This window comes from Cheilinus undulatus, linkage group 14, assembly GCF_018320785.1.
Source record: "Cheilinus undulatus linkage group 14, ASM1832078v1, whole genome shotgun sequence".
NCBI lineage: Eukaryota > Metazoa > Chordata > Actinopteri > Labriformes > Labridae > Cheilinus > Cheilinus undulatus.
The window spans coordinates 32,416,208-32,441,824 of NC_054878.1; the positions used below are offsets into that span (position 1 = coordinate 32,416,208).

General features: G+C 38.9%; 2 protein-coding genes across 2 annotated transcripts; one reads left to right on the forward strand and one right to left on the reverse strand.

The window, feature by feature from the left end:
- Positions 1–13: 13 nt before the first annotated feature.
- Positions 14–13,213, reverse strand: ints7 (integrator complex subunit 7). The gene is made up of 20 exons (XM_041804474.1): positions 13,015–13,213; positions 12,724–12,853; positions 12,003–12,149; positions 11,749–11,886; positions 11,608–11,654; positions 11,153–11,352; positions 8,876–8,998; positions 8,667–8,784; positions 8,357–8,491; positions 8,151–8,248; positions 6,974–7,213; positions 6,540–6,677; positions 6,006–6,212; positions 5,633–5,827; positions 5,443–5,546; positions 5,275–5,343; positions 3,231–3,363; positions 2,602–2,700; positions 623–808; positions 14–403 (listed from the first exon to the last, which is right to left on the reverse strand). Exons 1-20 carry the CDS (start codon positions 13,106–13,108, stop codon positions 122–124), a joined length of 2,883 nt encoding a protein of 960 aa, XP_041660408.1. The 5' UTR covers positions 13,109–13,213; the 3' UTR covers positions 14–121.
- Positions 13,214–14,931: 1,718 nt separating this feature from the next.
- dtl (denticleless E3 ubiquitin protein ligase homolog (Drosophila)) lies at positions 14,932–25,617 on the forward strand. Its single transcript, XM_041805637.1, has 15 exons — positions 14,932–15,092; positions 15,835–15,972; positions 16,072–16,164; positions 16,251–16,312; positions 16,454–16,574; positions 17,490–17,555; positions 20,100–20,215; positions 20,297–20,370; positions 20,465–20,571; positions 21,078–21,182; positions 22,771–22,883; positions 23,216–23,305; positions 23,513–23,636; positions 23,767–24,419; positions 24,881–25,617. Exons 1-15 carry the CDS (start codon positions 15,041–15,043, stop codon positions 24,944–24,946), a joined length of 1,980 nt encoding a protein of 659 aa, XP_041661571.1. The 5' UTR covers positions 14,932–15,040; the 3' UTR covers positions 24,947–25,617.

A 25,617-nucleotide genomic window follows, 5' to 3' on the forward strand; every position in this document is an offset into this window, starting at 1 on the left:
GAAAAGAACATGCTCAACTTCTCAATTTTTAATTATTGAAGAAATATGTACAAATTCAGTTTTTTTGAGGCAAAACAAGTCAGAGATTACAGGCTAATATTGTTCTTGACATTGAAGCACACTAAAAGCGAAAGTATGCACCCCTCTGTGGAGCAGGCTGAGCTCCGCCTTGCTGCAGCTGATGGCGGAGCTGCTGGGAGTAAGGATCCTCCAGGGATTTTACAGACACGGTGGTCTTGGGCCCAGTTTTCCACTCGATACCGCTCTCATCAACCACAGAGGCCTCCACGGTAACTGTGTGAGTTCCCAGGATGGAGAAATTCAGCAAAAACTGGATGCTGAAGTAGTCGTTGTGGGGTTCTACGCGCTGTTCGATCTCATTAGTTTTGGTGTCAAGTGGAATCTTAGAGAAAACAGGAAGAATATGAGCATTAACAAAGAAAAAACAGAGCCAAAAATCACTAAAAATGCAACAAATGGGAGGTCAAAGATCCAAATCAGCATGTGTGAATAAACTAAAAATAACATATTTTGTGTTTGTTTATTAGTTAGCCTATTTGTTTAAAAGGATCACCATTAGTTGCTACCAAGGTACTGGGGCACGAAGGTAAACACAAGATACCTTGTAGTCAGGTCCTGTTTTGCTCTGAAGAACCGAAGTCACGTTGAGACACACAGACTGAATCTTTCTGAAGAGACCCGGAGTGGAACCGTGCTGCACCACCCCCTCCACCTTCAGAGTCAGCTGCTGAGTGTTCTGCACTGGGATCGGTTCACTCGGCGTTCGTGGGGAAGGAGAGAGGGCGAGCTGAAGAGATAAAAGACACACTTTGGTCAGGATCCTGACAAGAAAGAAAGACATTTGTATGAAACTGCATATGCCATGAAAAATGCAGAGAAGAATGTTTTTGCAAAATACTCCCTGTGTAATAAGTGTTTTTGGTGGAGTTCATCTTAAAATAGTGAAGAGAAGTTTGCCAAAAGGATAATCTAATATGGTATAATAAATGCATCCGTTTTATGATGTGGATATCCTCAGTTTGTTCATCAGGTGACTGTAACATTGCAATAATGTAAGAAGAGCATTCCTATGCAAAGAAAAACAAATAGAAAACCTTTTGTTGGCCGCTTCTCTAAATTCATTATGCCATTATGGCTCCTCTTTTCTAGAGAACATACTCAGTCATTGACTATATTGCAGTTACTATTTAGTATCGTGCTCATATGCCAGTTATGTTTCTATTTGTGGAAGTCTGATTCAAAAGATGGGCGGCACGGCGGCTCAGTGGTTAGCACTGTTGCCTCACAGTAAAAAGGCTGCTGGTTTGCATGTTCTCCCTGTTTATGCGTGGCTTCCTCCACCAAAAACATGCTCATTAGGTTAACTGTTGACTCTAAATTGTCCGTAGGTGTGAATGTGAGCGTGCCTGGTTGTCTGTCTCTATATGTCAGTCCAGGGTGTATCCCGCCTCTCGTGGGGGTATAGAAAATGGATGGATTGATGATTCAAAAGATGAACTCTTGCATGCTTGGGCAAGGGCTTCCTGGTTGTTCTAAGGTCTAGACTCAAATAAAAAGGAGATCGGGCTCTTGCTGTTGGAGCTCCTCGGGGGTAAGTATCATCTTTTAAATCGCTCCTTAAAACTCATTTTTACAGACTTGCTTTTAATTGACATCTTTGATTATTTATACATTTTTATCACTCTTTTATTCGTTTTGGGACTCTTACTTTATTTATCAGTACCTTTTTCTCCTGTTGCTGTCCAAACACCTTCTGTTTTTAATTCACTTACTTGTTCTCTCTTTCTCTCTCTTTTTAATCATCTTTGTTTTATCTCTAATGAGGTGATGTTATCTTTTAATATGCATCTGTTTTTTATGTAATTATGTCATATGTTGTCTTTTTATTATATTTTCAATTTAAACTGCCTTTAAAGATTGTGTCATTTCCATTTTTTTATTGTGTTTATTTATTTTGACTTTGTGCTGCTTTGTTATGTCTTTTTGTTTGACATTCAAGTTTGGTTTCGACTGTTGATGTATTTTATTAATTCTGAGTTCATGCCTCTGATACGTCTGTTAAAGCACTTTGTAAACATTGGTTTTCAAATGTGCTTTATCAAAAGTTATCATTATTGATATTAATATTGTTTTAATCAAAAAGAAGACTAATTCATCACGGAATAACCAAAATACACTTACTTTCTCTAAAAAAATGACCAGATTATCAAAGTTTCTTGCACCAGCCTTACTTGAAATAAAGTAATTATAACAAGTGCAACTTATCTCAAGCATTGCATGCATAAGCAGAAAATGATCTGAGCTTGTCAACTTAGGATTTCCTACATTATTTGTTCCAACTCTTAAAATTACACAAAGAATAAATAAATTGTACTGTTTTGTTTATTTGATCTTATCTGAATCCCCCTGACAACATTACTGCTGTTTAGCCATCTTCTTTCGCATTCTACCTTTATATGCACTGATTTTTACTATTCAGAGCACAAAGACAAATTCCTTTTAAAGTGTGAACGTAATCGTATTTCTCATTCAATGGAATACATTTCTTCATATTTGACAACTTAAAGTAAAAGGTTCTACCTTGATGCTTGTTGACTGAAGCTTTTGGAAGAAATATCTCTGGAAGGACAGCGGGACCTTCAGCAAAGCTATGACTGCATCACAGAGACATCCTGTGTGCTAAAGAACAGAGAGATCAAACAAAATTTTGACATAGATAATATGTTGCTGCTGTGTGTCAGTTTTTTTTCTTTATTTCCTTAATCACATAAAGAAAAGTTCTGTTGAAGTTAAAATGTATTCATCAAATCAAACCTGAGTAAAATGACAGTAAATAATCCAGTTTAAGTTACATATAGAGGATTAACACTTTCAGAAATAAAATAAACAAAACAATAACATATACACTAAATGTCTGCACTAGACTGAAGCAGTATTGGTATGGCATTTGCACTTCAAAGGCTGAATTTGGGGAGCAGATGACCCAGTAGTTAGGTTTGCGCCCCATGTGCACAGGCGACCTGTGTTCCATTCTGGCCTGTGGCTCCTTTGCCTCATGTCTCAACTCCACTTTCTCATCCCTGTTTCCGATTCTATCCACTGTCGTCCTCCTCTACCAATAAAGGCATATGAAGCCCTAATATATATCTCTTTTAAGAACAAAAGAAAAAAAGTTGGAATCTGCAGCTGAATTTTATATTATTACTCACCAGGCATGACACCGGAGGGTGTTTCTTTGTGAGGCTCTCCACCTCCTCCAACACTCGACTGAATACTGACATCATCCGCCGCTCATATTCGCTCTCTGTCTGGACTGACCCCAGCGTGCCATACTCCTGAAAACTAGATTACAGAGAGAAACAGATACAATCAGTTCCAGTCAGACATCATCAGGAGATGTTTTATGGTTAAGATCTCTCAGTAGATCAACATGATGCAGTAGGAAAGCTTTTTATTAGGGAGTCAGATAAAACTCATTGATTTATATTACCATTACATCTACATCAAATGGAAAGTGTATGAGAAAAAAACCCTCTTAACCAGGAATGTACCAGTACCTTAGAATACAATCACATACTCTCTTTAAGAAACAGATGGCAATGGTGAAGGAAAAGTGCCCTTCCTTGAGTGGCTTGCAGCTCAAAACAGAAGGCCATTATTAACCGCTTTTCTCCCTTATGCATAATTCATCAGTGAAACCAAAACACTGGTTTAATGTTTAGTAAACCAAACATATGGAGTGTCATTTTGTTCAACAGATAATAATTTAAATCTCCTGTGTTAAGGAAAAATGAGTACCATGAAATTAACACCTCACACACTGTTTCAACGTCTCCTTTCTGGTAGGCGTTACAGCTTACTACACGTAAAAACAACCTGACACAGAAACAGTTTCTTCCTCCAGGCTTTCACTCTGATGAATCTTAGCAGTCACAGAGGGTTAGAAAATACAACTTTCATTTCACAAGCACCTTAGCACTACTTAATGTAAAACTAATTACATGGTCTCTCTGCTATTTTACTGTTACTAGAAGACTTTATGAAAACTCACTGCAGTAAACTTCCTTACCTATCAACAATCTTAAATGATCCTATCTACCTCATGTAAATCTTTGACATCAGTGCACATTTTATACTTTTGATCATGTCTATTTAGCATTCTTGCACCCTTTCCACACTTGCAACTATACAATTAATGAAAATGGACTTGTGTGCACTAGTTAAAATACCTACCAAGAGCTTGTACCTATTTAAATCTTAATTTTTAAAAACTGTTAATTTCATATTTTATGTTTAATTACTGTTCTTAAAGAGCAATACAAACAGGAGTCAAAGTCCTTGTTGCGTAAGTAACCAGTAAAGCTGATCTTGATTCTAGTACTGTGATATCATCCTATCATGAGTTGAGTTCATGATTGCATCCCTACTCTTAACCTAAGAAACAAATAAAAAAGCAATGTACTCAATGTCTTATACTGAGTACCATAGTAATTTCCAGGCACTGGTAACCTAGTCAAATCCAGCCTGTGACTCCTTTTCTGCACACTATTTTACACTCTTACTACTTTTCCACCTAGCCGGTTCCAGTGCTGGTTTGAGTAAAGTGCTTATTTCAGCACCAGTTATTTTTTTTCAATAAGCTATAGGCCATAAAAAAGTTCCAGTATTGCGCAAATTCCCTGCTGATCCAGGGGAGAGATCAAGTGTACGTTTGGGCCTTCACACTTGCGATAGACACTGCATGCCTTTGTCTGTGTCTGAGGGCAGGATTGTAATGTGCAAATAACCAGGAAGAGTACCATTTGTAAACAACAGAGCCTCGAATAAGACACAAAGATGATGGTGCAAAACAAACATGGCTGCAAAAGTAAATCAGCAGTGGTCCGTAGAGGAGATAAGCTGGCTCCTGGTTGTGTGGGCCTCAGATCAAGTACAGAGAAAGCCATGACGCAATGATGTAACTCTGTGTCCAGCTCCAGCCTGTAGAAAAGCAAACTGTTTCTCTTACAGTTTTTAGACTGAACCAACTGTGAACCGGCTCCAGCTCTAATCCAGCACCAGCCCTAGAACAGGCTTGGTAGAAAAAGGTGCAACTCTTTCTCCTCCGTTTCCAACTCTATCCACTGTCCTATGCTATCTGGGGAAAGGCATGGAGCTCCAAAAACAAATCCTCAAAAAGCGTAAGTTCCAAAAATCTACACAAGGACGTCTATTTGAAAATCTGATTTTCAACCTTTCACAAACAGCTCTCACCTGGCAGCTTGTGGGTCAAGTATCAGCGCTTCTATCACATGTGAGACTAGTAAGCAACTCTGTTGTTGTCTGAGCAGGAAGTCAAAGAGAAATGATGACACTCAAAAGAGAAAAGCATTGTGAAAAAACCATCAGATAAAGTATGTGAGTGAGGCATGTTAAGGATACAGCTCCACATTGCGAAGTGTGGCATAATCAGCATCGAATGATGACTGGTGTAAATCAGAGTATCGAGCAGCTAGATTTCTGAATTCATCCATGCACACCTTCATCTGGAAAAGAAAAAAACTTTATTAAAAGCACATACTTACACTTTGTCACAGAGCTGCAGTGTTTTTCACAGTGCCCAAAGTTTTACCTGCATGGAGATGCGTCCGCACCGCTGCAGTTCGTTGCCTGAGGTGAGGGCAATGGTGGTGGCGATGGCAGGGGGAGGGCTGGTTTTCAGGCTGTTGCAGGTACAAATCAGCTGAGACAGAGCCTGCAAGGTGTCTATCCTGAGCTTAATGAACTCACACTGGAATGTAAGCGGGCTCAAGGGAGTGCTGGCAGCCTGGAGGAAGGGAATAATCAGATAACGTCATAAACGTCTGCAGTTAAACAGCCATGAAGGTAATGTTTGTGTGACCTTACAAGATACAATCAGATGTTAGGGGTTTAATCCATTTACAGTTTGAGATGCAAACCAGGCAACAGTAGCTACAGCAGCAGATGCCTGGGAGTCAACTGACCGTGAGGGAGGCGATGCCCTTTTGGTAGGAGCGCAGGGCCTCCGCGATGGCGCTCATAGCTCCACTGTAGTCACCGTCCTCCACATGACTAAGGCATTGCTCGGCCTGGGAAAACTCCTTCAGGCTGTTCAGCCAGAAGTAGAAGTGCTCTGAAGCCACACGGGTCCTCAGACTCTGGTACAGCTCACTGGAGAACTCATGGCATCCCTGAAGACAGAAAACACTTTAAGTTTAAGCTGGAAAAGTCTGCCGAGTCAAGGACAGCTGATCAGCTAACCCTTCCCTTACTCCTTAGTCATATTCTACCCCAAACCCCAGCCTAATGCTCTAACATTAACCCCCTACCCCTAACCATAACCCTAAAAATTACTTGAAAATGATTCAGGAAGGACTCACTAGATAATTATCATGTTTTACTATATAATTCCTTGTTAATTAGGGCCCACTAAAATAAAGTGCTACCAAAGATTCTTCCATGCGACAGGTGTTTAAGTTTATCTTCAGTCCTGATTATGAAAGAGCAGACTTGCTTACCATGCGTGAGGCTTGCCTTGCGATACGATACACTGTCCAGCCGTTAGCAACGTTCTCCAGCTGCTGTTTGATGACACTCTTCACTTCAGCTGACAGAGATGATTGGCTAGCGACAAAAATTACTGTTGCTAAGGAAACCTGCAGAATGCCAAAAGGGGAAGAGTGTGAAAACAGAGATTAAGGGAGATAAAGAAAATGTTAAAATATAGAAAAAGCTGCAAACTGAATTCTTTGTAAGCTACTCAACATTCTCAGGGTTTGCAGTAAAGTATGTGTATGTGCATAAGCATATTACAATTAATGCTTAAATGTCATGTTATTGCTTTTTGAAGTCTCTAATGCCTGTGCTTATATCATAAAAGCTTGATTTAAATCCAATGAGATTCTTTGTTCCAACAACAGCAGCTGAGCATGACTCATGCACTGTCTCTTACCAGAAGCTCCTGCTGTTTGTCAGTGGACGAGTGACTGGCCACTCTGTAGAGGTCCACCAGATCTCCCAGCATGCCGTCGCCCAGCACAGGTAGGTGGGTGGCGATGGCTGCCAGAGCGTGGCACATCAGGACGCGAGAACAGTCACAGGATAAGTGTAGCTGGCCAAGCAGGAATTCTACCGCTGATTGGCTGAGATGGGGTCGACTTTTCAGGAGTTTGACTAATGAGGTGAGGGCTGTCTGGGGTCAACACAGAAAGGAAAATAGTTGCAGTTAAAACAAGTACAGTGAATGAGAAATACATTATGTCATTATCAAATTTATAGAGAGTGTGAGGTGAGCAGTGTCGTATATTGTTCCTGCAACGTACATCTATTATGGTTGTTAATGTTACAAAAAACGCTAACTAGCATCTTGCCCTCTTTCGTTGCAATGTTACACTCATTCAACAATTTTTACAAGCCAAACCATAAGGAATTACTGCATTTCATGTTTACAAAGCAATAGAAAGCAAAGGCAGAACGATAGCATGACATTCACTGAAAAGTCAGGCCAGTCAGAGTGACCTAAAGAAATCGGAAAAAAAAAAAAGGCAAAAATGCAACCTCACAAGGTCAACAAGATTTAAAGGAGTTCATAAAGAAAGAGTCAGACCTCAAAAGGCAGTTCAAGTTGAAAAAGAAATAACAATAACAAAGATAAATAATAGAGGGTGCACAGCCTTGCTATTGTGAGAGGACGCCACAGACAAAACTGGATCTCTAAAGAAGACAGACTGTGTGCACGCTGCAGCCAACAGGAGGTGGAAAGAGAGCTGCACTTTCTATCCACCTGTTCTTTTTACAAATAAATCAGTGACAAGTTCTTTCCAGTTTCAAAAGCCTTTCACTCTACTTTCTTTTTTGTGTCTTGCTACTTTTTGCCTCACCTGTGTATGGGGGCCTCTAACTGAGACCTGACCTTAATTGGTAAAAAAGGCTAGTAAAAGGGATTAGGCCTTAAGCTGGGATGGGCTTTTATTTCAAGTTTTATGTATAATGAAAAGCAACCTTAAAACGCCTAAATAACTACCAGTTTTAAGAATAAATAGACAAAAAGGGAATGTGACAATTTTCAACACTTTGTTGAACAGACACACTTAAACATCATTCAGTACATAAGTCTGTTCCTGCCTTACTTTAAGTGTAGCCTGTGCCCCAGGACTGCTGTCCTGACTGCAAAGCATCAGCAGAGACTCCACTCCCAAAACTGTGTCCTGCTCCAGCTGGACTATATCTGAGCAGAAACATAAAACACACAGTAAGACTCAGCCTTGGCATACAGCAGCAAACGTGGGCTGGATGTGATTGATGCATTGATGAGGGTTTTCTTACTGTGACTAACCTTTTTCTGGACAGGAAATGGAAATGTTGGAGAGCACTATGACCCCATGAGCAGCCACTGCCAGGTTGCTGTGGTAACAGCATTCTTGTGCCAGTTTAACCAGGTCAGTAAGGCGGGGGGGAACCGAGGAGGCACCTGAGAGGAATGTTTGAGAGGCATACAGATCAGTCCATGGCCTTTATCCTAATTACAATACACAGAAAATTTATGGAAACCTCATATTAAAGCCACTTAAAATCACTTTCCTACAAATATAAAGAAATCTGCAGTCTAACTAGGATTTTTTGTTTGATTGAAAAGTGGTTACTACCTGTCATGTTGTTAAAATACTGCTTGATTGCAATGGTTCCAGACAGGGTGGAGAGAACTGCCAACATCCCCAGCTTCAAACTGTTGTAGGGACTGCTCAAGGCACACTCACAGAGGGTCTGCAGGGACAAAATCCTTCAAGATTACGCACTGATTCTTAATCAACATGAAATTTCCTTTATGAATGAGCTTTTGCATCCAGAACTCGACCTGAGTGTTTTCTCTGATCCAAAGGTGCGGAGCCTTCTTTGCCAGGAGCTTTAGGTCACTGATGGCAAGCCTCTTTACCGCTTTTCTTGGGTCGTCTTTCAGATATTGGAGAAGGAGCTGCAACTGTACAGATAAAGATTCAAATAAAATGTATTTTAATGAAAGAGTTCTGCAATCTGTTTAGAGTTAAATGAAATTATACATAATGTTTTACATATACTGCTTTAAATTTCAAATCCATGTTCTCAGCAAAATAATGACTTTTTGAATTAAGTTTAAACAACTTTTCCCACTTTTGTTGACTACTTAAGCACATAGCAAGAGAATGATTTCTCATCACATCCCAAAATGGCTGCTGAACACAGCAACAACTAAAGTGTTGATATCTTGGGGTTAAACCCTCCAGAGTTGATTTTAACTGCAGAAGTGTAATATTTTCAAAAGATTTATTTCAGGGCTTTTTGTACCTTTATTGGTAGAGGAGGACAGTGGAAGGAGTCGAAAACAGGGACGAGAGAGTATGGAGAAACATGCAGAAAAACCGCCACAGGCCGGAATCAATCCCGGGCTGCCCACGTACACGGGGCGCGCCTTAAACCAGTAGGCCATCTGCACCCCAGCAGGAGTGTCATTTTAACACCATTCTGAGTAAAACTGTCTCCAGTGTTGGAGTTATTTGACAGTGTTGATTTACCAATCATGTTCAACTCTATAGAGGGTCAATAGATTTAAGCTCCGCCCACTGTGATTTCAGATTGGGGGGGGGCAGAGCATTTAGATGTGTTTAATTTGTTTTTAGTTGTGCTTGGATGTTGCCTGTTGTGCAGTGATTCCTCGGGGGGATTTTAAGAGCTACTGCAGCTCTTGTCTTATTGTAAAATATTCTGCACTTCAAAAGTGTAGTTTAACTAAAAGTAGTGTGGCCCAGTATAGACACTCCTAAAATGTTAAATTAAAAATTTAATTAATTAACAGTCTTTCTGTGTATTTTACTCTATTACTGAGGTGTGAATTTACCTGAACACCCTCGATGTAGATCAAGTTCTTGCCAATAAGTAAAGATCATAGCACAACCGCTCAGTAGCTACTCAGTACATAAAGCAAACTTTAAGTTAAATACTTTTTAATTTTACTTGAGTACATTAATAGACCAGTACTTCTACTTTTACTTAAGTACATTTTAACCAGAGTAACTGTACTTTGACTTGAGTGCAATAGTTGTGTACCTTTTCCACCTCTGCTCATGGTCCGCCCTTGCTTGTACCGTGTCTAAGAAATTAACTACCACAGAAACCACCCCAATCCTTCTTCCTAACCCACAAATGTACTATCACTGTCCAGCAAATGTAAATTGTAATGGCAAAATTAATCCTTTAATATTCCCATGCAAATCTTTTATTTGAATCATAGTGAGTCATCATTTTCATTTTGTGTTATCCTATATTCTCTTGTATAACCTAATAATTATTTAATTGTGTGACCTGATAGTCTTGTGATTCTGTAAGATTCAAATGGAACAGGGCTGGCTGTATGTTCACAGGGAGTGAAACATTGTGGAAGGTCCAAGGTCACTGTTCATGCAGATCACGCTCTGTCCCCTGAGAATCAGCACCTCTGTATCTATGTCCTGTTTGGTTCATGTAAGAGAGGCACCATCAGGCCTGATGTTGATCCCAGAGGGAAACGAAGTTTAATTAGAGAACAATGGGACATAGAAACTAGAGGTGCAGCTGAGGAGGTACAATACAGATACTGATGCTATCCTCCCCTCTGGGCTCCTGTGAGACGCCAAGGCCAAGGTCCCAAGAGGGGGGCCAGTACTGGGAAGATGGATGTGTTTTGGAGCCTTGTGTGTCATGGGAGTCAGAGGGAGGCCTGAATGTTAGAATAGCGTGATTTTACTTCATTTAGCGTGATGATGTGTTCGGAAGTGTATAAAGTTTGTGATTCCTTATCTCTGGCAGAACTCTCTATGCAGAGCTTATGCACTGTATGACTGGCTTCTCTGCAAGACAATAAATCTCCATAAAGGCATCTCTTGACTCAAGATTCTTCATTGATCCTCTACTTTGGTAAAATTTCCAGGACAAAAACTTGTGGGGGTACATAACCCCCAGGTGGTAGTTCAAGTTAACTTGCAGATAATATCATTGAAATAGTCCCAGCACAACAAGATCCCCAACTGAACAAAACTGCTAAGATACTCTAAAAACGATCTCCCTCCTTAGGCAGTAATTAAGCAATAAAAAGAAGCCAAAGCCTTGTCTTGATACTGACCTGCTTTGGGATGTCGATGAGAGAGGAGGCAGCCAGCTGGGTGAAGGTGTGCAGGGTGACGATGACCATGGGGGTGGAGGGATAAGAGCTGACCAGGTGCTGCAGAAGCTCTCTGCTGCTGGAGGCCAGACTGGCATCGTGATGCATGTGCTGCAGCATGGGGATCAGTTTCAGCTTCAGCTCCACTGGCGTATCCAAACCTGAGGATGGGATTAAAAATAGCACTTAATAGACTGTACTTTTGTAGTGTTGACTCCAACAGTTGTAAAGAGCACATTCAAGTTTTATTTATCAATCATTATTTTTCAAACTATGACCTCTGTGAGTGCAGTAATTATCTGCTTTAAGATCTGATTATTTTACATTACATTTTTGGACTACTGTGTGAGCATTTAATAAGCACACAGAGCTCTCACAGAGATGTACAACTTTTTTAGGACAAATCATATTTTTACCTTGTATCATCTCACTGACTTTGTTACAAATCCCAGCAGCAAAGTCTCTAAAAAATACAAAATACACAAAAATGTTGTGATTAAATAACAACCACCCTCTATGTATAAGCACCACAGCTCATGTGAAGGAAGTTTCCTAACTTTGATTGTGCAGAGAAGCTTGCAGCAGCAAATATGGCAGCTTCCACTTCTACGTTGTCATGAGAGTCCAGGCTTTGGCGGATACTGTGGTGGGCATTCTTCCTATCTGGGATGATGGAAGCCAAACTACCAAGCATCCTAAACACAAGGTAGAATATGGTTTGTTTTAAATATAAGACAACTGAAAATAGTGGAAAGATAGCAGGCATCACTTATTCTAAAACTTTGAAAAATGATAAACTTCAATTTAATACCTCAGAGTGATTGCTCTGGCCACTGGGTCATTGCTATGGATGACAGAAAACACTCGTTTGACAAATTCATCCACATTGAGGATCTTTTCCAGATGTTTCTCACTCTGCTGAGTTACTTTGAGCACACAGAGGCGTAGAAAGTTGTTCCTGAAATCAGAAAGAAACACTTAAATTGACAGAGGCCTGTGTCATCATTGTAAAACCAGTTTCTGTCTCGTTTTCACCCATGAAAAAAGTAGTAATCAGTGGTTCATCCCAGTTGAATCAGCAATAAATGAAAAAGTAAAAAAGACAGCAATGTTAAGTTCAGATATTAGTTTCTTATGCACATGTAAGTAACTGTGTTTCACAGGAATGCACTTGCAATACATTAATTCTTACAGTCATGGACATTAAGTCTCTCATTGGAGACGTGGTAATTCAAGCTAATGATTATTTTGAAGGTTTAAGTTCACATTACCTGGATATTAAATAATGTATAATAGTTAAGTGGGTGAATTTTTCTCAATAAGAATATATTACAGGGGTACTCTTAAATTTTGACAGACATTGCTTTTTCCTATAAGTCAACCTAATGAAAAAAAACTTTAAGTATGACTTTGCTAGTTCATGAGCTGTCATCAAAAACGGAGCTGAGCATTTATTATCAAACTGGGGAGGGATTTATATCGTTACCGTGAGCAAGTATCTTGGTACCACACCTTAATAATTGCATACATACCCCAGTCTGAATATGTCAGCTAGTTTGAGAAAAGCAGAGTTGATGAGGATAGGGAAAGGGTACTTCTGGAAGAGTTTAGGGAAGAGCACCACCGCCTCACACTGCTCTCCCAGCTTCCCTGACCGCAACCCTGCAAAGAACGTAATGACACTTATCACAATGAAGCACGGACCGCTGATATAAACAATAAAGTCTCCCAGAACCGATACATGGTAAGAGAACAACACACAGGAGCAGGCAGCACTGCTAACGGTGATACATGCTAACGAGTTAGCAGACTGGCTAACGCACCTTTGTCCAGCTCCATGAGAGCAGAATTAGCGTCCAGTTCTTGTTCGCCATAACACGCCTCTGACAGGAATGAGCGAGCAGTAGAAAGCGACATTGTGTGTTTTTTACTTTTAACTCAATATATAGGTTTGACAGCACACATGAGACGTTAGCATTTCATTGTGAAGGCGGTGGATGAAAGCCACTTACACCCGGCTGTTGAAGCAAAACTACATCCGGTGCTCGGACTGACCTTTTTCAAAACAAAGTGTGTAAAACTAGACAGTTAAATTCCTCATCACTTACTAAATATACTTTCTTTGAAAAGAAAATTATTCATAACAGTTTTAACAATTACTCCATATTGCACAGTATTCTGGACTTAAAATACACCAGAATCCATGTTTTCTTATCTTGGACATGTTGAAATGAAAAAGGTACTTGATTGTGTATCCATACTATGGAAGTTAATCAAATTTGATACTTGAAATCGAGAGGCCCTTAAGTTTTATTGATTTAGATGGCTGTAGGGTTGTCAAGGCCGTCCATAAGGGGGAATTTGGGGAGAGCTTTTTGGGGTCCAGCCAAACAGGGGGGCCATGGAGGTAAGCAAAATCATGATCCATTGTAAAGTTAAGTTGTGATAACAATATTTTATTTCTAACCGGAATGATAATCACTTCTATCAAAGCAACATAAAAATAATTTTATTTGTAAATGCTGTATGCAAATATAAACTTTTTTTAAATGTTAGCCCATTTTCTTAAAACAAAAATACATTTTTATTGGTCATGTTAACAATGTGGATGGGTACACCGAACAAAACCCATTTGGAAAGTAATGTCAGACTTCATCGCTAGGCCATAATGCACACAAATGTCAGGATGCCAGAAAATAAAGCAAGATGAAACAACTTTAATTGAAAGAATTGAATAATTGTAAAAAAATATATATATATTATTAAATAAATAAATAAAAAGTGAAAGGCGGTAAAAAGGGTTAGAAGTGACAAAAATTAGAAGCAACGACGGGTTAAGAAGTGCCAAAGACGAATGAAAAGCTCCAAAAATTGGTAAAATTGAGCAGAAACCTATAAGAACAGGTTAAAAGTGGCTAAAAGTGGGGAAATGGGTGGGAAGCAGCAACAAAAGGTTAACAGTAAAAAAAGTGGGGAAAAAATTGGGCGTCAAGTGAAAAAACAGTGGTAAAAATGGGAAAAACAGTGGCAAAAGGGGTAAAATAGGGGCGTTAAACAGTGAGAATGGGTTAAATTAACATTATTGGGCAAAAGTGAGCAAAATATGGGTAGTGACAAAAATGATTGAAAACAAGCAAAATTGGTTAAAAAAGAGGCAAAAGAGTGGTAAAATGAGCAGGAAAAAAGCAAAAAAAAGGCAGCAAAAGGGTTAAAAGTGGTGGGAATGGGCAAAAAGAAGAGGAAAATGGATGTTAAGATGGGTTAAAAGTGGCAAATAAGGGTTAAAAACAATAAGACTTGGTTCAAAGTGGCAAAACATGGAAAACTGGATCTAAGTGACAAATAGTGGTGACAAAAATGGGAGTGAATTGGCAAAATAGTGGCAGAAATTGCCAAAAAAAGACAAAAAATGTGTTAAAAATGTTAAAAAGGAGTAACTAAAATGAGCAGAGAACGTGATCAAAAGGGGTTAGTAGCACCAATGCTACCGATCCAACACATATGTATTCCATTGATTTCAAGAAATCACAACTGGGAGGGCGTTTTCTTTGAGTTTTTCAGTGGCCCAGGCGATTCTGTGGGCAGGCCAGGGGGATGTGACGGACGACATTCGTTTATTTTGAAGGAAACCGGATGTAGGGGCTTTGCTGGGAAGGAAACGGCTGTCTCAGCCAATGGTAGCGCGTAACGCAAGTTTAGCGGGGGATTCAGTCCCTCTGTTCAGAAGATCTGTTCGCGGGAAAGAGAAAGAACAGAAACACAGAAAACAGGACCAGAAGCTGAAGATCTGCTCAACTTCAGTCTTTCTCATATAAAACACTTCAGATCGTCTTCCACCACAGTGTAGGGATGCTTTTCCGCTCTATTGTTGACAGAGGAGTGGGCAAACGGAGACAGAATGGTAAGAGAATCGACATGAATTGAATAGTACAATCGGGGGGCTTTTTGGTTACATGGTGCTATCTGTGGATATTTGGTGTTTTCTACTCAGCTAAGCTTAAAAAGCTTGAAATCATGGGTGATAAAGTTGCACAACTTCCTGGCTTTTGTTAACGATTGTAGTTCCAACACTGGTTGTGCCTTAGGACTGTTTGTGAAAGCTCTAAATTAGCTTAACTCCAGACGTTTAATGTTAGCATTTGTTATTAACGGTACACGGCATTCTTTGCGTCTGCAGCTAAAAAGACACTTAAACAGCACAAATCGATGCAATAAAAATGTTTATGAATGTATGTAATGCGCACTGGGAAGACTTATGGTGAATAACAACCATAAGGAAATGAGATGTGGCTGGTAACGGATAATGTATCGATGTAATGACATGCGCACAAGTGTGCTTTTACTGTGCCTAAGATATCCCTTAACAAGGAAAAACACCCCTTCTCACATCGTCTGTTTTTTTTTACAGACCTTGATGTGAATATTGTGCTAAATGGGCGGCATGATTTTATTTGGACTATACCCGAGAGTTGGTATCAAAGTCTTTTTGCATAAGACTAATTAATTTTGTTATTTAAGTTTTATTTAATTATAATACTATTGTATTTTTACTACCGGTTGTGTTGCTGCAAAGCCAGAATTTCCCCTCTGGGGATCAATAAAGTCTTATCTTATCTTATCTTAAGTCTACTGTCTTCCATCAGCCCTCCCTGCAGATCACTGGCACAGGTATCCTCTTACTTCTCTGCTTGAAGGCTACCATTGTGTCCGACATGACGAACACATCTCCTATGGCAACCTTGGTGACTCTGTGCCCCCCTTTGGATTAGCTTTCTCCTCTGGTAACCCGCCACACGATCCTACAAAGCACATTCTGATGATACCAAATAATCTAATATCCATTCATCTAGCATGTCCTCTTTTCTCTCACCTCTGTTCAGCCGGGAACCTACAGAATGTTCTGGCGGCTGCTAATGAAGAGGGCATTGTGAGGATCTACAACACAGAGAGCAGAGAAAACCCACTTCTTAAAGGTATGAGCAGAGACCCTTGTCCTACTTTAATTGTGTTTATTAAATGTAAATATCAGCTTTTACTGATGGTCTCAATCTTTCTGTAGAATGGCTGGCTCATGAGAACGCTGTCTTTGACATAGCTTGGGTACCAGGGGAGCAGCAATTAGTGAGTAAAAAACAAACTTTAAAGATACATCATCAACCTTATTTCCATTTTCTTATCCCTGCATATAAAGAATCTTGTGAACTCCTTTTGCATAACATGAACTGCCTTTAAATAATTCTGTTGATCATGTCTCATCCATAGGTGACTGCTGCTGGGGATCAGATGGCCAGGTTATGGGATGTGAAGTCCGGAGAGATGTTAGGCAGCTTCAAGGGCCATTTATGCAGCTTAAAGTCTGTTGCATTCATGCCACAGGAGAAAGGTAAACTAAATACAGACAAAATTGTACAAAAAAGGAAATTTATCCTGTTATTTCTCTTAAAATACACAAGGAAACATCGCACATATACTGCGGCTTGTTTGTATAGCAACGTGCACAGGTTTCGATGCTTTTTCTCTTAAGCACTCTGTTTTGTGTCAGTGTTAGACAGTTTTGAAAAACCTGATTTCACTACCTTTAGAACTCAGGAAGAAAACAATACAATATGTACAGCTTTCCCTGTTTTCTGACAGCTGCTGACTTGCTGAGCAGGTGCAGGCTCAGTCAAGTGTTGTATCATTAAAATGGTGGAGACAACGAGAGGGTCTTACTTCAGAGTAACAAAGACACTGAGTTTTGCCTTTTGGTAATGTGTGAAATAAGTAAAAGCAGAACTTCCAGTCAGTCACAAGTGTGTAGCCTCACCCGTCGATCCCTTGTCCTTCACAGTGGCAGTGACTGAATGATACCCGTGAGAGGTGAAGACATAGTTAATATTTTCTGTTGCTTTTGTCTGATGTTGCTGACGTATCTGCAACAGGATGTGCACTTAGACCTCAATAAGCCAAAGGGGTCTTTGTTTTCTCTGATTTTAATATTGTCATGGTTTATGTTGTAAAAATTAAAGAACATAGATGCCTGCATATGTATGCTGCAGTAATCAGATACTAGTAGGATACCAGTATTAATTGTGTACAAAGGGAGATGAAATACCAGGTTTCTCCTTGTGTATTAAATGCCATATAATGACCAGGATCAAAAACTAGTAAAAGGCTCAGGTGCACGTGAATGTACTCATTAAGTAGGTGGGGAAAAAAAATTAAAACTTATATCAGGTTTACCATCTTTGCATGAGTAATATTGCGTTATGTCAAAGATATTACATCATTTATTAATGTCTTGTCTTCTATTTCACAGCTGTGTTCTGTACTGGGGCCAGGGATGGAAATATTATGGTCTGGGATACCAGATGCAGCAAAAAGGGTATGTAAAAAATTGAGATTTTAAACTAGAAAAACACTCAGAGAGCGCAGACCCCCGCCATTAGCCCTATTTCCCAAAAGTAAATAATCCTTTAAAAAATTCCTGGATCCAGACGGTGATCTGGATCACTCCCAGAATCTAATCAGTTCTTCCTTATGCCATTTCTGTCATTTCCTGAAAATTTCATCAAAATATGTCTATAACTTTTTGAGTTATGTTGCTAACAAACTAACTAACAAACCCTGTCGGTCACGTAACCTCTTTGGCAGAGGTAATAAGAAAAGATGGAAATTTACTAATCCTGAAAAACGGAGTGTATAGGTGTGGTGTGCATACATTTGCTTTTTAATAATTAAAAGGTAGAGAGATAAAAGCATATTTGAGAAAAATAAAGTATTTTACATTTTTGAAAATACATACTTGCCATTTACAAGCAACTTTTAAATTCATATACTGTCTAACTAACTGTTAAGGATGCATAGATATCCAAAGATAGTTTACCAAACTGTCCAAGATGTAAACTGAAGAAGGAACATCTATGCATCTTTTTAGGCACTTTGATTTGTTGAAAAGTGTTAAGCGAGCAGTGTTTTGGAGTTCAATCAATCATTACACTAAATCACTTTTGAAAATGGACTTTGATGTAAGACTCAGTGTGTATTTTATTTAATAACACACCAGTTTTCCAAAAAGATCAGGAAAAATTTAGATTATTAATTACCATAAAATACAGTGCTTAACAAATTTATCAGACCACCCTAACCCTAACCAAAGTAAGGTTTATGCCACAGCTGCCCTAAATTAACAGCATTGGTAATTACCAAAATCATTTTTTATGTTTCTGCAATGGTTAATACACCAATATGTAGAAGCTCTTTAACCCAAATGATAATTTTAATGCTAAAATATAATTATGCTTGTTATCCATGAATTTTCAAATTTACTGATTTAAAAAAAAACAGAAAAAATAGTAAAGCACATCAATATTTCTTGATTAATATGTAAAATTATAGTTATTTACTTGCATTCCTGAACAGAAAAATTAGTTTTAGAAGTTGAATGTAATGCTTGATTCATTTCTGACTTCTCAGAGAAGCCCAGTGAGCCAGCTCAAATTTGGGTGATTTCAGTTTGAAGTCCCTCATTCCTGTTCAAAACAGTAAAACGTGAAAGTGAAAGAGTCCGCATTAAAGCACTTCAAGATGCTGAATGGCCTCTGAGGCAAATATGACAGATGATCTAATAAATTGTTAAGCACTGTATTTTGCCAAGAAATATATTATTTCATTTTGGAAAGATGAATTCCCCCAGAGCTTTCAGATGTTTCTGGATCAAATTTCTGAATTTGTCTTTGGAGAACTGACTTAAGAAATACACAACAGAGGCCACATTTTTCAAGACCTTAGGCTCCCATTAGCAGCATTTTATAATTGGTTATTTTATGATGGAAAAGGTGAGGCTCACAATAAATTAAAAAATATTCTAGTTTCTCCTTCTATAAATCTATTGCTAGTTCGGTATCTGCTGTTTTTAGTACAAAATTGTTTGCATGCAAAAATGTCTTTCTACGAATTTCAAATGTAATTTCTTGTTTATTTTTATTTTTTTTACTTTTATTCATTTATTCTTTCATTATTATTATTATTTCTCAGTTATTTATTTAGAAGAAGGTTGGGGGTATATGGGTGTGAATTAGGTAGTGTACTCTGGTGTTTGTATGCTTTTGTTTTATGCTGGCTCATGTACACATGGTGGAAAATAATATTAAAATATATTAAAGGACAAAAAGAAAGTTTTGAGCAATAGTTTACAGTTGGAGAGGGAATTTGCTACTGGATTTTAGCAGATGCCATTCTAGAGTTTAGGAGCTCAGTCTGCAAAAGCCTGATACTCCTTTGCCTTCAGATGGGGTCTGGGTACAACCAGTAGACCCTGATCAGCTGATCTGAAGGTGTGCCCGTGCTCATAAGGGGTTAGTAAATCAACAGTATATCAAGGGGCCTAGTCATGAATACCTTTAAAGGTTAGGAATAGAATTTAAAACTCAATGTTTGTTCACAGGAAGCCAATGCAACAAGGCCAGGATTGGGTTATATGATCTTGTTTTTTTGAGCCAGTTAATAGTCTAGCTGCAGTGTTTTACACTTATTGAAGATGGGAAAGGGAAGCCTTGAATATACCTGAATACAGTGCAAAACAAAATATAGTAAATATATGTACATCTTTATGCAAAAATTGAAAATGATTTGATTTTAGAGTTGATTTAAGCTGATAAAAACAACTCTGAGCAACTGCATGTACCTGTGTTTCAAAGTGAAGTTCCAAATCAAAATCAACAGTTAGGTTCCTAGCAGTTTGCTTGATATTGTGTGAAAAGGTTGGAGGGTTTCCAGTGACGTTTCTTGATGAATTAGGTGAGCCAAACTGTGTCAGAAGAAATCTAAAAAATCCCTTTATAAAATTCAGGGATATACTAGACCTTGCTGGGAAAATGAGAGCTAAGTAAAGGTGTGTTAAATTCTGTAACGTCTGGTCTTCTTTCAGATGGTTTCTACAGACAGATGAAACAGATCAGTGGAGCACACAACAAAGCAGAGCCAAACCCCCCCACCAAAACCAAGAAGAGGCGGGGCAGCACACGTGGCATGGCTCCCAGTGTGGTGAGTTTCTTCAACACCTGACCTTCTTTGGTGAAACAACAGTCTGAGCAGGAAGGAGGCTGATCTTTAAATCTCTTTCAGGATTCCCAGCAGAGCGTCACGGTGGTTTTGTTTCGGGATCAGCACACACTTATCTCTTCTGGAGCAGTTGATGGGTAAGAAACCAGTGTCACAAACATGAAATGTAAAATAAACATCAAAACAAAGACGTATACATTGATCAGTACTGTTTTTATTCCTCATACCTAGAGTGATCAAGATGTGGGATCTGAGGAAGAACTACACTGCACACCGCCAGGATCCGGTTCCCCTGCAGATGTACCCATATCCGGGTTCTTGCATGCGCATGCGACTGGGTTAGTTACGAGTAATTCTATAAATCATGGTAGCTTAGAACATTCTGGGCCCAGCTGTTGAAACGTAATGTAATAAGTTCCTTACTTGAAAAGGGATATCATATTTGCTTATGAATGCAGTTGTGATATTTTCCCCTCAAATCTGTAACTAGGATTGGGATACCTAAAAATGATGATGGTTGAAAAAGTCTGGATTCCAATAGAGGGCTTTATTTAGACTCGATTATTAGAGGAATGGAGAAAGTAGATTGGGTTGAGTAGATAAAAAGAAGTTAACAAAGCAAGAATTTGTTCCTGTAAAACGATACATCTGTTGTCCCATTTGGAGCTCATGTAATCCAGATTTGTTGATCCCTTAAAAAGTCTGAATTTTTGGTGCGATTGGATTTTCTAATTCTGAACAGCAAAAAAGGTTGATTTCTGAGTTTCTGTGATTCTGATCTACGTCCAACCTGTAAGACCAGATGACTAGAATATGCTGAAGGTGTTTTTTCTGTGTGTTTCAGGTTATTCAGGACTCGTTCTAGACTCCACAAGATCCAACGTTATGTGTAACTGCACTGATGATAGTATCTACATGTTCAATGTCAGTGGGATTAAAACAACTCCAGGTAAACAAAACAAGGACTCTACTCTTGCTTTTAATACTGTAAGGCACATGTTCCAGTTATCTCTACATTATTGCCCTTACATATCACTAGAGGGGGCTGCAAACTACTGTCCTCTGCTTTGAGTATGAGCAGGAGAGTGTAGCAAGAAGGCACTGTTTTACATAGCAACTGTAGATGTGCATATATTTTCTGGGACCATCTAAAAATGCTTTAACATCTCTAATCTATTTTGGTATATGAGGGTCTGTGGGATCACTTAATTTGATGGCTATAAAGTCCAAAGTCAGCTGTTTCTACTCACATATATTGTACAATGAAATGGGTTTTTGTTGCCTGTCCAGCAAATAATTACGCACATTAGATGTGCTTAGATTCCATTTAAAAAATCTCAATAGCACAATAAAAAACAACAACCATATAAAGATGTAAAATTAAGATATTGAGATATTAAAAGAGTACTTAAATGCTTTTAATACTTCCCTGGTCACAAGATATAGACATAACATGAAAAAGCTTTAATAAATAAATAAATAGAAATGACCTTGCATTTTAGTTTTAGATTAAAGAAGTGTAAGTATGGTTACCTGTAGTTTTAAACTTTGACATTACAGCTTAGTTATACTGGTTTGTAAATTATGATATTTTAATTTGCTGAGGAATAATATCCATAAATTGCAAACTTAATCAGCAGGCAAACACATTAAGTACTTAATAACTTCTGCTGCAAAGGGAATGTACACTGCTTGCCTTGAAGCCCCTTATCTTCAACAATGTTGATGGCTCTGCAGTCTTTAGTGAACCATTCAGCGATTCCATTAGTTAGCTTAGTTGTTGTCTCTTTGTCCAGGTCTGCTACAATATGCCAGTGTAGCTTGAGGACCACGGCTTGATCCTGTGTTGATGTCAGCATCTTTGCTAACACACAACTTTGGTTTTATCTAAACTAAGTAGCTTTTTAGATCAAAATTTGCCATTTAGCAGACCTGGATCTGTCACCTCTTCACACCCAGGCACATAAAGATCTGTGCTGGAGGACTACGGAAGGAAGTTGTGGTTAGACTTTGGCATATGATTAATTTGCATGATTTCATACCTAAAAGGACTTAACCTAACTTGTAAAAGTATTCTATATAAAAAGGGTCTTTTTTTAAGGTCAATTAAAAAATTTTTGGCACTATTGTAGCTAAGAGATGTACATGCATACAAGCTGATGCATGAAATAAATTCAGAACTAAACAAAACTTTCAAGAGTACAGAAAAAAAATAATTAAAGGGAAGATTTTTCAAAAGATATGGATGATTTAAAATTAAGTTTAGCACTTTTTTGTAAAAGACATACACATCATTTTCATGAAATAAATTCTAAACACAAAAATGCTTCCAAGAGTATGCCAACAGTTGCAACATAATGGCAACATCTAATAGAACAAAGGAAAGTGAATATTGTACTGTGTAGTTTCAACAAAACATATGATCATGAAGGCAGTTTCCATCTGTTTAAAAATATTTTGCATGATGTTTTATTTGTTTGATTACTGTTTCAGACTTCATTGCACTCTAACTTAAAGCTTGTTTTTTTCATCCACAGTTGCAGTTTTCAGTGGTCATCAGAACTCCTCTTTTTACATCAAGTCTTCTATTAGCCCTGATGATCAGTTTTTGGCCAGTGGCTCAAGTGACAATCACATGTACATCTGGAAGGTACTTTCTTTTAAATCAGTGGTTCTAAATCCTTTTATTCTGTCAATTCCCCCTGCTTGAAGTAAGAGGGGCTGAAGCCCCTTATTCCCACATGAAAAAAAAAATTACATTATTGTCAGTACAAATCAATTTGGACAGCTTTTACCAGTCAAATCAAAAGAGGTTTTCTCACCAAAAGACCATTCTATGAACACTTTTTACTTTGTATGCTAAGTGATTTATCGTGGTTTTAGGAAGTATGAGTGAGCCTAATTTTAACAACCCCAAAATTGAATCATTTAATGGAATTACATGTTTGTATTCAAGTATTTTCTTCTTCTATCCCATTTTAGATCTCTGACCCTTCACACCCTCCCATGACACTCCAAGGCCACAGCGAGGAGGTGACATCTGTTGCATGGTGCCCTACAGACTTTACCAAGGTGAGGAAATAAACAGGTTTCTCTCTGTAGATCAATCCAGACTCTGAGAGAACTATTTAAATAGAGACACTTAGAGCTTTGGTATTCTCATTCTTATGATTGATCTAGAGGGTTCTTTTAGTGCTAACCTGCTATGAAGCTGTGCTTTTTTAACAGGAAGGGAGGATTAATTTAGGTTCTGAATAATCTCCACTGTTCTGTTGGCAGATTGCTTCTTGCTCTGATGATCACACTGTTCGGATCTGGAGGCTTCACAGGGAAACGGATGGAGCGCAGTCTTCAGTGGGAGAGGCCAACCTTGTGGGCTGGGCACGTCATAAGACTCCCTCGAGTAAGTAGAACAAATTTAATTAACTGGTATGTAAAAGCAGCATCATAAAACACTGCTTTCCTGCCCTTTGATGCAAAAATGTGAAATGTGCATGATGTCACTATAAAATAACAACTTTTGCTTTTTTAAGAGCCTGAAATTCAACCTGAAACAACTCCTGCAAAGACCCAGAGAGAGAGTCTTGGTGGTCTTGCCTCACCCCAGCTCGCGGCCTGTGCTCCCAGCGGAGCCGCCTTGCCTCTGCCCTCCATCACCACCTCACCTCTCCCCTCCCAGGAAGCCAAAGCTGCTCGCCAGAGAACTCCATCTTCTATCAAACAGTGGTTGTCCCCGAGCCGTGCTTCTCCCACCCAGGTCAGCCCTCAGCCCCGTAAAGTTCTGAACCTGTGTCCTCAGAGCTTGGTGAGCAGCTCCTCTCCTACAGAACGACGAGCCAAACGCCGGCTGGAGACAGGTGATAACTCACCTATAGACTGCAGGACTGCAGAACAGTGTGACTGTGTAAATGAACTCTATCCCGCTGCAAAAAGAAGCAGGGTCCTGTCTGGATTCTGCCACTCTGCTCAGGAGGGTGAGGTACAAACTGACTATCCAGCAGAAGATGGCAAGCAAGCATCGCCAAAGCAGAGCGGCAAGGAGAATTTCTCTCCAAGAGTGATCAATTGGTTGTCAGTGATGGGTCAGAAGATGAGGAAAGGTCAAGGAAGCCCCAGTACTCCCAGAAGTCCCAGTGCATCCAAGAAACAAGAAGGCAAGGCACCAGCTTCACCAGTAAACAAGCAGGTATCCTAAATACTCCGATTTCTGTTAGACTCTTTTGTCTTTATCACATCTTTTGTGCATTTTAGTCTCAGAATGCTTTTTCTTTGTCTCTGTGAAAGTCTTTCTTACAGCTGTTATATAGTAATAACAAGACTAATAAAACTATTACTATTAAAAATACTACTTCCAAACTAGCCTAATATGTAGGTGGTGGACAGTAGATCACATGGACTAATACATGCGCTTGTATCTATGTCTGCACTGAAGGTACCATACTAGTAGTTTCTCTTGTTGGTTTTCCTTGCATCAAGTCACCTAAAGGAAAAACTGCATGTCAATAGAAACAAACAAGCTTGAGTATTCATTTTAAGCAATTTAGGACTGTCACTCTTCATTGGTTCCATTTTTGCATGCATCGGTAAGTTTTCTAGCCACCCAGATGAGGATTGTGTTAACCTCTTTTTGTTGCTGTTGTTTTTCAGACTATCCGCTCACCACAGGCCATGAAGAAGATCTCCACATATTTCACAAGAAGACCTCTGGAATGAACTGGTGCCAGTCTGATGCTCTGCACTCATGTTTGAAAAATTGTATATTTTTTTATGTGGGGTATGTTTTTTTTACCCTAAACCAACGGATGAAAATCCTTTAAGAAAACTGAGCTATGACAGGATTACATCAGTGCATGAACCTGGGCTCTGTATGGAGTAACAAAGCCTCATTCTGAATATTTGATGCTGTGTTTTTACATCCCGAGAGGCAGCTTTTTAATTTCAATTGGGTCATAGGTTTGTCAGTTGCCTCCTACACAATTTTCTGGTGCTGTGCAGAATTTCAGGTCAAAAACCGTTATGTGTCACTGAGAAATATTCTCACTTCTACTCAAAACTCTCAGCATGAGTTAAAGTAAAGCAACTACATTTATTGAGTTGTAAGGCAGGTCAACCAGGCATTGATTGAATTAGTTCATCCTGATCTTTGAGCAATGTCATGAACTCCTTAAATGTTAAAAGCTGCAACAATTGCTTTTTCCTGTATCAGTTTTGACCGTTTTTCTCTCTGTGTATGAATTAAGATTGTGTTATGTAATTTTCCTTGAGCAAATGCTTAAGCTGTTTATATGTACAAAATAACCAATGATTGTTGCTTGGTTCATTTGTATTTAAAATGACACTGGTTTGCTGTGGTCAGATTTTATTAAATTGACAATAGTTTTCAA